Source organism: Acomys russatus, chromosome 23 (assembly GCF_903995435.1).
Source record: "Acomys russatus chromosome 23, mAcoRus1.1, whole genome shotgun sequence".
NCBI classification, from domain to species: domain Eukaryota; kingdom Metazoa; phylum Chordata; class Mammalia; order Rodentia; family Muridae; genus Acomys; species Acomys russatus.
Window position 1 is genome coordinate 56,297,319 of NC_067159.1, and position 14,268 is coordinate 56,311,586.

Genomic DNA, 14,268 nt, shown 5'->3' on the forward strand with positions numbered 1-14,268 from the left:
AATGCTGAGAGAAGGAGAAGTAGATTTCCCCAATGATTGGTTACGCAATGCCAAATAGTCACTGCTGAAAACACATATACACATGCAAGATTATACATTATTTATGTATTTAGGAATATATATATGTATGTATCGAACCATTGATAAGTTTAAAGAAATAGGATTCTTGGCTAAGGGGCTGAGAGATTGTCTAAAGCCACAGGGAAGATGGTAGAAAATTCACCGTTGCCATTGTCAGAAAGAGCAATTTATGGCTTTGTCCTTTTCTTGAGCTCTCAGTTTGGCTTCCTACCTTATGTTGTGTGGGCTTTCATTCCTAAATCTTGGTCAAACTCCTTAGGCTTGACATACTGGCCTCAAAAACAATGGGTAGCTGCATTACCTGTCTTCCTCCTTATCGCTGTTGTAATTAGCTATGTATCTTTTTTAGAACTAGAAGGATGAGCACCCTTCCCTCAACTCCATTCATATGGTCACAGATAGCTATGCCAACAATGTAGAGCAGAAGAACTACCAAAAAGATGCCATCCCAGAATTAAGAGATATCCCCATTAGTGGAAAAAACAAAATACTCTTCCTTGAATCCAAAGAACATAAAATCCAAAACTAAGTTGTGTGTAAACATCCTAAGACCAAACATTTATAAGTTGTGGGCTGAATAATTTTCAACATAATTTTGAGAGTCCTTTTAATACCCAATATTGACATGTAAAAACATGAAAGTTGGTTTATTAGATTGGGTTCAATTGATATTGTAAATATATTTTCACTTGGGGTTTTAATTCACAACAAATAAAATATCACATTTACTCTAAAAATGGAAAACTTTTTAATTGGCACCTTCAGATTAGGAATGACAAGTGACATTTCTGTAAACATTTTGGTATAATGGGTAATAATGCCTGAAAGATAAGGCATATAATTTGGAAATGTGAAAAATCCTAGGACACTCAACAGCAGCGGATGTTTAGATTCAACAAGACACCGCTTTCACAGAAATGCCTAGCTTTTTTCTCCTGAAAGTATGAAGACGTTGTTTCTTCCAGCTTTCCCTCCAGTGGCCTAAGTCATAATTGAGCAGTTTTCAGTATATGTGCTGGTAAACAGCTCATTAAAGGATTCATGAGGGGTCAGCTTAGAATGTACTTGTCAGGCCTATTACCAAGGTCAGAATCTTAATCATTTGTAAAAGATCTTCACTAGATATTGTCATATGAGAGTTTTCTTTATTGTACTTCTGAAGTGGGGATGAGGGGCAAACAGGGTATTTGGGAAACAGATAGTTTTGAGGAAAATAAACTAAATGTATTTTATTAACCATGCTGATATTTAATATTTTCAATTCTGAAAAAGTTATGCAAGACACATCTTATTAAATATACATGCTGCTGCCCCGGGATTTTTATATTCATGTTCTGTTCTGTTTGTGGTACTTTGACATCGCAGAGGCATTCCATCCCCTCGAGGTTACAAGTACTCTTTGAAAAAGTGTATCTTCATTGTCTTCAATGGGCAGAATTTCATCCTGAGAACTCAAAGCACATTATGTTCTGTTTCTAAGATAAATTTCATATGCAAATCTTGCACGCTATCACAGAGAGCGATCACCCAGGGGACAGTGTATTGTACTGCTCAAAATGTCTCTCTAAATCTCTGCTTGCTTTCTAATATCATATTTAACATTTTAGTATACTCAAGTTACACTTTGTAGGGCAGAAAGTTATAATGCTAAGAGAATAGAAAGGACTTTAAAGGGATACATCCTAATTCTTTTGAAGACAGGTAGTAGTATCCTTATAGATCATCATATTATTTTAGATATTCAATTGATATATATACATTCAATTGCTATATTAAAATATTCACTTGTACTTTAAATATTGAGATATCGACAAATTTCACTCTCTCCCAATAACCCAGGTATTTTATTTGTTCAAACATTTAATATCCATGTCTAAACATTTGTATGCTCTAATCTGAGCCTAATCTGAACAGTACTTTCAAAGTAGTATCTACTTGGAACATTATTTTAAAATGTAACTGAAAAAAAATATGGAAGTTATTCACAGAAATCACTCTCTGTTATCCAGACATGTGTAGTGCCTTGGATGAACCAAGTTAAAACCTTTCTGAAACTGAATCACTGTGGTAAAAGGCCCACTCAAGCCTGGCCACTCTCAAGAACATCGGCTCTGCGTGAAAGTGTGGGCTAAGATCATAAAGCCGGGAAGGCTGCATGGTTCCCACAGAGGTGTGAGCGGGATGTCTCCTGTAAGCATATCTTTAGCTCACCATTACATTTCTAAGGCCTCTGACAGGCCCTATGAGCTCACCTCGCCATTTCCTCCTGGTGAGTAGTAGTGCAACAGTGACCATCAGATTCACAAGGACAGTTAATAAAATGGCCTTTCTTGGTTTTCTGTCATATGCATGGAGACAGCCTAGACCAAGGAGGTGACATTTGGTAGACGGTGCTGTACAGGACTTAACTATCAAGTTGAAAGAGTCCACTATTTATCATTTGAGGAGCACAAACAAGGACCAGTAATAATCTATAAAGTTGCTGTCCCAGGACCGCAGATATTTTCCTAACTGAAATGCTGCAGCAGACTGAGGACAGACAACAACCCTTTAAAGCCTAGGACTGTGTATATCTGAATAGGAGGTTCTGGAACACACACAGATGATAAGGACAACTTGACTACCATACTCTATACTTACACTAACCTGAACATTTTTTTCTATACATATTTTTCTTTTTTTCCTACTATGCCAGTTATGTACTGGGGTCAATGTGATAAAACTTTTCCTACGAATGACACCAGGACCCTCATTTTCTATTCTCTGGACAAGTTGATATAATAAGTATGGTTTCCAATGTTTTGAAAGGCTTGCAGTAAAGAGTGCTAAAGTTTATTTTGTTTGTATTTTACTTAGCAAGTGTGATAGCGTAGATACTCAGAATGTACCTGTTACTTATCTAACATGATTGTTTCCGTGACTATTTGTAGACAGTGAACACAACACGGTGCACAACATTTCATACCCATAGAACATGGATTACGTTGATTTTGTTGCTGTCACACTGCTCTCCTCTTCTGTGTCTCTCTTTGAGACGGTCTTTCCCAGGGTCTAGCCTTAAGTTCTTAAAGTCCTGTTCCTCTGTGACCTCACTTGCCAGCCTGTGATCTCATGGTCTCACAACTGCTAGTTCATGCTGAGACAAGGCCTCATTCATGTTTGATGTGGCCTTTTCCACACCCTCAGCATGAATGTCTTACTTTATGAAGCTTCTGGTTGGCTCTCTGCTTTGCCACCGACTCTAGAGTCTGTTCTGCTGGTCATCCATGGTGGCTTTCCCTTTTCCATACCTCGCATGATGTGCAGACTCTGTCGGAATCTTAGCACCACCCTCTCCTTTGTACAGTAATCACACATGTAAAAATAAATGTGCACACTCCATTAGCATCACACTCGAGGACCCAGGAACGTTTGAGAGGAGTAGAATGTCAAATAATAAACATGGCCCAGATTTGCACCCCAGTGAGGGAAGTCTGCATAGCATATGTTTAAATTCAATCTTCAGCATAAAGAAAAAAATGAGAAAGAATCATTATCCTAACTTTTGGCTTAGTCTCATCACTGTTCATATGGGCTCCTCAAGAGTTTTATGCATAAAAGCAAATGAAAACACAATAAAATATATCTTCAACTGCCCCTCCTCTCCTTGTCACCATATTCCAACACACACATCAGACATAACCTCCTACCCTATCAGAGGCCAGGTCACCACCCTAAACCTAAGGTAAGACTTCCCCCATGCAGCCTGTGCCAGCCTAGCATAACCCCAATGGCCCATCCTCTCCCTGTTGCCATGTCCACAGCTCTGGAAGAAACCTCCTATCCCACTGGCGGCCATACCAGTGCCCTGAACCACAGGACCTCTGGCCAGATCAGAGGCCATGCACACCACTAGAACTCCAGGCCCCAGCACGGGTGCCAACCACCTGCTGGACCAGAGGCCATCCATGCCTTCAGAAATTCAGCTCTCAACTGGATGGAGACCTTCTACTCAACTGCAGGCCACTTTGGCCAGAAGTCCAGAGAGGAAACAGAAACCAGGGAAAGAAACACTCACCCAATAAAGACAGACCAAGCAATCAGCACCTAGATAAATAATCACTCCAAATTCAGATGCCTAAACATCACTGGAAGAATACAGTCAACAACAGCCAGGGCAGTGTTCATCATCAAAGCCAACACATCCTTCCCACTACAACAAGCCCTGAATATTCCAACACAGTGGAAGTACATTAAAAGGACCTTAAAAATAACTTTATGAAGAAGATAGAGGCTCTGAAAGAGGAAAGGAATAAATCCTTTAAAGAACTCAAAGGAAACACAATCACAAGATTAGAGAAAATCAATAAATTCCTTAAAGAATATCAAGAAAACCAAGAAAAAATGCAAATAGTTGAAAGAAATTAATAAAGCTGTTCAAGATCTAAAAATTGAAATTGAAGCAATAAAGAAAGCATAAACAGGAAATTATGGAAATGGAAAATCTACGTAAGTGAACAGGAACTACAGACAAAACATCACCAACAGAATAGAAGAGACTGAAGAGTCTCTCAGGCATTGAAGACACAAGTATAGAAAAAGATATTTCTGTCAAAGAAAATGTTAAATCTAAAAAAATTCTGAAACAAAATATCCAAGAAATCTAGGACACTATAAAAAGACCAATCCTAAAGATAATAGGAATAAGAGAAAAATTCCCAGCTCAAAGGCCCAGAAAATATTTTTAATAAGATCATAAAAGAAAAATTTCCTAACCTGAAGAAAACCATGCTTATAATGGTACAAGAAACTTACAGAATACCAAATAAATTTGACCAGAAGAAAGTCCCTTTGCTGCATAACAATTGAAACACTAAACACACAGAACAAAGAAAGAATATTAAAAGCTGTGATGGGAATAGGCCAAAGCAGACCTATTAGAATTACATCAGACTTCCCAATGGAAAATTTAAAGACAAGAAGGACCTGGACAGATGGATTGCAGACTCTAACACACCACAGATGCTAGCCCAGAGCTACCCAGAAAAAAACTTCCATCACCATACATGGAGAAGAAGATATTCCATGATAAGGTAAAATTTAAACATGACATACTAACAAATCCAGTCCTACAGAAAGTACTAGAAGAAAATCTCCAACCCAAGGAGATTAACACAAAAACACAGGAACTAAATATTCTCACATCAGCACAACCCAAAGAACACACACACACACACACACACACACACACACATACACACTCAACTGCAACAAAATAACCAACATTAACAATCACTGGTCATTGATATCACTACATATCAAAAACTCTCAAGTCCCCAATAAAAGGACATAGACTAACAGAATGAATGAGAAAGCACAATCAATCCTTCTGCTGCACACAAGAAACATCAAAGATAGCCATTATTTTAGAGTGAAAGGCTGGGAAAAGATTTTTCAAACCACAAGAAGAAAGCTGGTGAAGCTATTCTAATATCTAACAATTATCTTCAAATCAAAATTAATCAAAATACATGGGGAAAGACACCTTATACTCATCAAAAGAAATCCACTAAGGTGACATTTCAATTTTCAACATCTGTACATCAAACACAAGGGCACCCACATTTGCAGGAGAAATGTTAATAAACCCGAAATAGCACATCTACCCTCAGACATTGATAACGGAAAACTTCAATACTCCATTCTCACCAATGGACAGGTCACTCAGACATAAACTAAGCAGAGAAATAATATAGCGAACAGATGTTATGAATCAAATGAACCTAACATATATCTACAGAACATTTCACCCAACCACAACACACACACACACACACACACACACACACACACACACACACACACACACCACAACTTATTCTCAGCATCTCATGGAACATTCTCCAAAATTGATCACATACTTACTCACAAAGTAAGTCTTAACATAGACAACAAAATTGGAATAACCCATGCATCCTATCAGAACACCAAAGATTAAAACTGGATTCCAACATCAACAGTAACAACAGGAAGCCAACAAAATTTAAGAACCTGAACAATACTATACTGAGTGACTACTGGGACAAAGCAGAAATATAGAGGGAGGTTAAATCCTTTTTAGAATTGAAAGAAAATAAATGCACAACATAACTAAACATATGGGACACAATAAAGCAGTGCTAAGAAAAAAGTTCATAGCACAATGTACCTTCACACAGAAATTGGAGAGAGCTCATATGAGCAACTGAACAGCACCTGAAAGTCCTAGAACAAAGAGAAGCAAATTCACCCAAGAGGACTTGACAGCAGGAAATAATCAAAATGATGGCTGAAATCAATAAAATAGAAACAAACAAACAAACAAACAAAAACAATAAAAGATTCAATGAAGCAAAGACATGGTTCTCTGAGAAAAGCAGTAAGATAGACAAAGCCTTATCCAAACTAATAAAAGACAGAAAGAAAATATGCAACTTAAATAAAAACAAACAAGAAAAACAAAACAAAACAAAGAATAATCAACGAAATAAAGCATTGGTTCTTTGAGAAAAACAGCAAGATAAACAAAACCAAGCCAGACTAACTAAAAGAGAGAGATAATATCCAGATTAACAAAAGCAGAAATAAAAAGGGGGACAGAACAACAAACACAGAAGAAATATAATTAATCATTAGATCATACCTCAAAAACCTGTACTTTACAAAACTGGAATACCTAAAAGAAGTGAACAATTTTCTCAATAGATGCCACTTCCAAAGTTACATCAAGATCAGATAAACAACTTAAATAGACCTATAACCCCCAAGGAAATAGAAGCTCTCATTAAAATTTTGCCTACGAAAAAGAAGCTCAGGGCCAGGTAGATTCAGCACAGAATTCTACCAGACTTTCAAGGCAGAGCTGATGCCAATACACCTCAACTTATTCTACAAAGCAGGAACAGAAGGAAGATTGCCAAACTCATTCTATGAGGCCACAGTCACACTGATACCCAAACCACATAAAGGTTTAACAAATAAAATTACAAACCAATTTCTCTTATGTACATAAATGCAAAACTACTCAGAAACTGAATCTAAGCACATATCAAACAAATCTTGCATCAAGATCAGGTACTCTTTATCCCTGAGATGCAGGTAGAGTTCAATATATGAAAATATGACACTTTGACCCACCGTAGTAAAAAACTGAAAGAAAATAGCCACATGATCACCTCGTTAGTCACCAAGAAAAATGTCTTTGATAAAATCCAAGGCTCCATAATGATAAAAAGCCTTGGAGAAGTCAGGGATACAAGGCACATAACTGCAGACAACAAAGGCAATATACAGGGTATATACCTGCCAAAATGACTAAGCTCAAAATCTCAAGAGGCAGCACATGCTGGTGAGGATGGAGAATGGGGAAGCACTTCTCCATTGCTGGTGGAAGTGCAAACTTGTACAACCCCCTTGGAAATTTATATGATGGTTTCCCAGAAAATTGAGAATCGATCTACCTCAATACCCAGTCATACAACTCCACGGCATGGATACAAAGGATGATCCATTAAACCACAAGGACATTTGCTCAAGTATGTTCATAGCAGCTTTATTCATTATAGCTGAACACTGGAAACAACCCAGATGTCCCTCAACTGAAGAATGGATTTTTTAAAAAAGTGGTACTTTTATACACTGTAGTATAACTCAGATGCTGAAAAAAAAAGACATTATGAAATTTGTTGGCAAATGGATAGAACTAGAAAAGGCATTCAGCTTAAGGCAACCCAGACCCAGATAGACAGAGATGCTATGTGCTCACTTATAAGTGGATATTAGCTGTGAAGTAAAGGATAATCATCCACCGATCTAGTGAGGCTAAGTAACAAGGCGGGCTAATGGGAGTGGGCTGGGGTTGGACGCAAGACTATTCCTGAGAATGGCAAATAAAATAGATTTCGTGGGTGAATCGGGGGAAGGTGGGGATGGGAACAAGAGGAATCAGGTAAGGAGAGATGTCTGGAGTTCTGTATTTCTTGAGGAAGGTAGAAATCTAGTGCAATGGAAACTCCACACAGAGTCTCGGAGGGTCACTCCAGGGATGACTCCTGGTAATGGAGAACCCGAAGCCTATCTGCCCATCCTCTGTAACCAGGCAAGAGCTCAGGTGGAGGGATTGGGACACCAACCCAGAACCAACTATAGTCCGCAAGATGGGCTGCAACTGGAACCCAGCATAGTTGTCATTAGAGAGACTTCATCCAGCAACTGATGGGCACAGATGCAGAATCCCATAGCCAAATATTAGGGGGATCTCAAGGAAAACTGCATGGGATGAGGAGGAAGGCTTGGAGGAGCCAGAGGGATCAAGGATACCATAAGAACAAGGCCCACAGAGTCAACTGACCCGGAATGAAATGGGTCTGACCTAACTCTTCTGTATGTGTTAAGTTGTGGTTATGCAGCTTGGTGTTCTTGTGGGATTCCTAATGGTGGCAGCTGGGCCTGGCTCTGACTCTTTTACCTGACTCTGGGACCCTTTTTATTCTAATGACTTGCCTCATCCAGCCTTGATGTGATGATATGTGCCTGGTATTATTGGAGCTTATTATACCTTACATGGTTGATGCACCTGAAAATCCTACTTTTTTCTGAAAGGAGATAAGATGAGGGTGGGGAGAGGTATGGCTGAAGGTGGGAGAAAAGAAAAGTGGGAAAGCGATATGGGGTAAAATGTGGGAGGAGAAACAGCAGTTATATGTAATATGTGAGAGAAGAATAAATAAAAAGGAAAAGACAAAAAAATATTAGTCTGAAAAGTTTATTTTTGTTTCATATCTGAATACTATATTTGCAATCATCTCTACCCATCCCCTCCCAGCTCCAACTAAATTATATCTCAAATTATGACCTCTTCTTTTTAATTATTATTTTTAGTATGTGTGTCCCTGTGCATGTGCCCATGTGTATGAGTGCATGTACGCATGCCAGTGTGTATTTGTGAGTGTGCACAGCCCACAGTGCCCATTTAGTGTTCTTCAACATATCTGAGTGCAGAAAACTTTGTAGTGCTTTGTATCAAAACCATTCATGCAACGCTTCCTTCCTTTCGGGTTTCAGTCTCAGTATATCACCTAAAAGAACTGTGAGTCTGGCTTGGTGCATTTGAGTGAGGAGTGAAAACAGGAATAGCATATTCGAGGCTTCTGAGGACTTAAGGCAGAAAGGATATGGTGAGGAGACTAAAGAGCAGGGCGAGAGAGGACCCAGGCTAGCAATGGGCCTTTTTAGGGCTCAGGTGATTAATAACAGTTAACACTATCAGCTGCTCCTCTAACCTGAGCAAGGTGACACAGAATCTGTACAGATGCAGGCAAGCCCATCCATGCTATCTATATGCAGTTTCCAGGGTAACACTTGTCACACTTGACTTTTCCGGTATTTGTCTACCAAGTGAACAAAGAAGAGAAGGAATGGACACAGACTTCATTTTAGTGCTTCCTTTCAAGCCTGTGTGTGAGCAACACTGAGAACAATACTTCCTCATGAAGTGACTTAGCCTCCTGAACAACACCTTTACAATCTTCCTGCCGTCTCTCCTGCCATGTTCACTGCATGGTCAGTGTAGATGTGCTATCTGGGCTTGGGCGCTCCACATTCAGATATTTTCTGCATTTTGACCACTCATGGATGTTTGTGAAGATTTCCATCTGTTACAAAATGAAATGTCCTTGAGGAGGGGTAAGTGTTTCTCTTATCTGCATGGGAAAGGACAAAGTAGAAGGGTCTCCTAGGGAAAGGCCGGACACCAGGACTTCTGCTCTGTCTTCTGTGTGCAACAGGGATGCTGAACCCATGAGTTCTCAACATGGTCACCAAATTAATACCAACACAAAAACACCAGTTCACATGCCAGCATGGATGGGGGCAACATCACAAGTCCTCAAAGCAAGATTAAGAGCCACAGACAGTTAATGGCTGCTGAGAAAGAAAGAAAATCTGTCAGATTGGTTGTCTAATACAAATTGGTTGACACTAAACATATATACATATAGGTAGCACTAAATTGATTCTGAAAGCCATATTTATACATACATGTTTGAATACATACACACACAGAGGCACAAACACACACATACACACACATGTTGACATACAGGTGTATGTGCCCCTGGATGTACTGGCATTCTGAAGATCATTTTCAAGCTCTCATCATATACACTATGAGTTTTCAGACAAAGTGCAAGTTACACTTAGTGTGAACACAGCATAAATGTCCTGGGCACAAGTCCATTAGCTGGAGTAATATGAAACTTGTGAAGGAGGAATGAGCCATGTTGCCTTTACTGCCTGGATCTAAATCTCCCTGCAAACGTTCCTTTCAATCCCTGCCTCTTTACATGAGCCACCACGTTACAGCCTGGAGCAACACACTGAACAGGCTTCTCTCAAGTCTCAGGCCAAGATATGGTCTCCAAAACAGAGGTTATAATGGCCCCTAGGCATGCAGAATAAATGTCTCCCAAATATAAGCTTAGGACCTGTTTTCCAAACTGCTGAGTGCATTTTTCAGCATGGCAAGAGGGACGTTGCAAATGCAGTTAATGTTAAGGAACATAGAAGAATGTCTGACCTTCTGAGACCTAAGACTTGGCATTGTGGTCTACAAATGTAGGGTCACATTCACAGTCTTCTTGGGATACATGATGCTGCAAAGCCACAGGGTGAACATGCTTGATGGACCCAATGTGCTACTGCTAACTGCAAACATGGGTTAGAATTTCTTTCCAAATGTCTGCTAGAGCATTTTTCAGGTACATGCCCAGGATATAGCTGGGTCTTTAGGTAGCACTGTGGCTAATTTTCTGAGAAAGCACAAGATTGATATCCACAGTGATTGTATGAGTTTGCTCTCCCACAAGCAACGCAGAACTGTTCCCCTTCCTCCACATACTTGGCAGCATGTGTTGTCACTTGAGTTTTTTATCTTAGCCATTCTAATAGGTGTAAGATGGAATCTCAGAGTTGTTTTGACTTGTATTTCCACAATTATTAGGAACAGTGAGCATTTCTTTAAGTGTTTCTCAGCCATTCGACAGTCCTCTGTTGAGAACTCTTTGTTTAGCTCTGTGCTCAAATTTTTAATTGGATTATTTGGATTGGTGCTGTTTAATTTCTTGAGTTCTTTATGTATTTTGTACATTAGCCCTTTGCTGGATGTAGGGTTGGCGAAGCTCTTTTCCTACTCTCTAGGCTGTTGTTTTTGTTCTGTTCATAGTGTCTTTTGCCTTAGAGAAGCTGTCCAGCTTCAAGGACATTGGCTCAACTATGTTCATGGCAGATTTATTTGTAATAGCCAAAATCTGGAAACAACCTAGAAGTCCTCAACCAAACAATAGATAAAGAAACTGGTACATTTACAGAATGGAATATCATCCAGCTATTAAAAACAAGGAAATTTTGAAATTTTCAGGATAATTGATGGAAGTAGAAATGATCATCCTGAGTGAGGTGACCTAGACCCACAAAGACACACATGGTATATACTCACCTATAAGTGGATTTTAGTTCTGAGAGATTCCACCCAGCAGTGGATCAGGACAGATGCTAGGACACGCAGTCAGACATGCGCAGAGCACTGACAGTGGTATGGAAGGGGGAGAGATGGAAGAGCCCTGAGTGTTCAGGAGCCACACAGGGCGACCACCAAGGCTGGTGGATCTGGACCCAGTGGGGCCTACACAAACTGAAGCACCAACCAAGGACAATGCAAGAAGAAACCTTAGAATGGACTGCTCACTCTTTCTGGTGAGAGGAGGGAGGGAGCAGGGACTGCCTCTGACGTGAACTCTGGTGCCTGTGGTTTGATCACTTCCCCTTGGCAGGGATGGCATGTGGACACATGGAGGAAGGGGATGCAGGCTATCCAGAGACCTGATAGGCTGTGGTCAGATGGACGGGAGGAGTCCCTGTCCACCGCTGCTCCCCTCTTCCTAAATCAGAGGTCTAAGGGAGGGGAATAGGGCAGAAGAGGGAGGGAAGGTGGGAACAGGAAGATACGGGCTAAGAGTGAGAGGATAACAATCTGAATGTAATGTGGATAAATTATAATAAAATGTTTAATAAAATATTTAAAAAATAATTTCTTCCCAAGATAATGATATAAGTCCAAAATTCAATGTGATATGGATTGAGTCTGCCTCAGATGCCACAAAGAAAAAGAATTTTTTTTGCTTTAATTTATTTATTTGTCTCTTTTTATTTATTTATTTTTATTTTTTTTTATTAATTTATTCTTGTTACATCTCAATGTTTATCCCATCCCTTGTATCCTCCCATTCCTCCCCCCCCCCATTTTCCCAACCCCTTCCCAGATCTAGCCAATGGTCAGAATATTCTCCACAGTTGAGTGGAGAGTGTGATATGACTTTCTCACATACTATGGTGCCTCACATTTGACCATGTCCCCTGGAGGGGGAGACCTGGTGGCACTCAGAGGAAGGACAGCAGGTAGCCAAGAAGAGACTTGATACCCTATGAGAATATATAGGGGGAGGTGATCCCCCTCAGGAACAGTCATAGGGGAGGGGAAAAATTTTTTTTAACTTTACAGGAGGATGTTATTTATTTTGGATCAGGTTTTTAACGTAGGTCATGTCAGACGAGATGAAACCAGAATGGAAGAATCAAAGTGAATATTGAAATGGACCAGTAGTTCAAATATCCAAGACAGTCCCAGCTTTCTGTCTCCCAAAGGACCCGTTTCCATCAGCGTGCACAGCGAAGCTGGATGAAGGTCCCTGGAGAGGTGCTGCATGTCACACTGAGCCACCTACAAAGCTGATGTTCTGACACAACCTCAGTGAGGTGGAGCTGTTGGAATGTTGCAGACTCACGGCCATTACTACTGCTTAGAAGCCATGTTTTTGCCCTTCTCCGTGTGTGAGGCAGCATCTTTGCAACTTTCACATGAGTTTTGAGTAGGTCCTTCTGGAATGTATCTACAGACACCTAGCTTCTAGCAACTACAAAGTCAAGAATGCTGCCAGATCATGCCTAAGGCCTACAACAAGGGCCTCAGCTTTACTGTTTCTACATACCTGATGTTACCATGGATACAGTTGAAGGCACCTCTGTTTGTGGCATTGCTTCCTACCTTGTAGACATTTATGAATCATTACCATGCTGGGAGTTAAAATGTGAGGAACCTAAGGCTGTGTTCTTGCACCATGGTTGCTCATATTTGGTTCCAGAATAAACTCTCATGCATTCCCTGTGGGGTGAGAGCTGTTTTCCTGCATGGAAAGGGGTTTCCCTGTGTTTTAAACCTACAGTGAAAAACCTGAGCTGACAACTCGACTTTTAGCTTTTTGGTTCTACTGTCTTCTGTGTCTTTCTGACTATAAAACCTCTAACTCTCCTCAGCTCCCAGGACACATATCTGCTTAGCAGATGAGATACAGCTCAACTTCAGAACTGCTAAGAAACGCCAATTACATCTTCAAGCTAAATTTGTTGCAATTTTGTCTTTTGACAGTGTAAATTATTCAACAGGTCACAACCTTCTAATGCCCAGAAACCTATTTGAGCTTGAGACCTATTTGTGTGCACTAAAACTTTGTGTCCTTTCAATTAGATACAGCTTTCAAAATTGTGGAGTGATCAGGAGCAGGCTGCACACATTTAAAATTGGGAGTGGGCTCTATATCTCATTGACTGTGTGCACCCACAATTCTTGTTGTATGTATGTGCAAGGAGGAAATAAATGAAAATATTAAGAGATAAAGGATGACAGAGAGAAACAAATCCTAAAGCTCATGGTTCTTACTTAAAGAGCTTTTCCTGTTTATAAGTTGAGTTCCACAAACAGACGTTGTATATTTTAGTGCCTATTAAAATCAAGAATTAACATCATCCCACAAAGTCCATGATCAGGTCTTCACTTCTTGCAATCTTAATCGTAGATCAAAGTGGGTACCACACACACAGAGAAGAGCTTCTGGGAGCATATTGCAGCCGCAGGAGCCCTCCTGTTTATCCTCAGTGTATGTAGCAGGCTGTGCTAATAATATCATAAATTATAAGAAATCAAAACTATTTGCATCTCACAATAAAAATTTAATCTGAAGGAAGCAAGCTGCTCTTGGCTATACAACAGAAACCTTGTAGATTATTCAAGGATATTCATCAAACTAAATCTCAGTTTAAAAAAAAATTCTGACAGCT

At 39.9% G+C, this 14,268-nt stretch overlaps 1 protein-coding gene across 1 annotated transcript; it reads left to right on the forward strand.

Annotated features, from left to right (window-relative positions):
- Positions 1 to 207: 207 nt before the first annotated feature.
- On the forward strand, positions 208 to 610 carry LOC127206591 (phosphatidylinositol N-acetylglucosaminyltransferase subunit P-like). Its single transcript, XM_051165909.1, is given in 2 exon segments — positions 208 to 428; positions 430 to 610. Coding segments are annotated over 2 exon segments (402 nt in total).
- Positions 611 to 14,268: the final 13,658 nt, after the last annotated feature.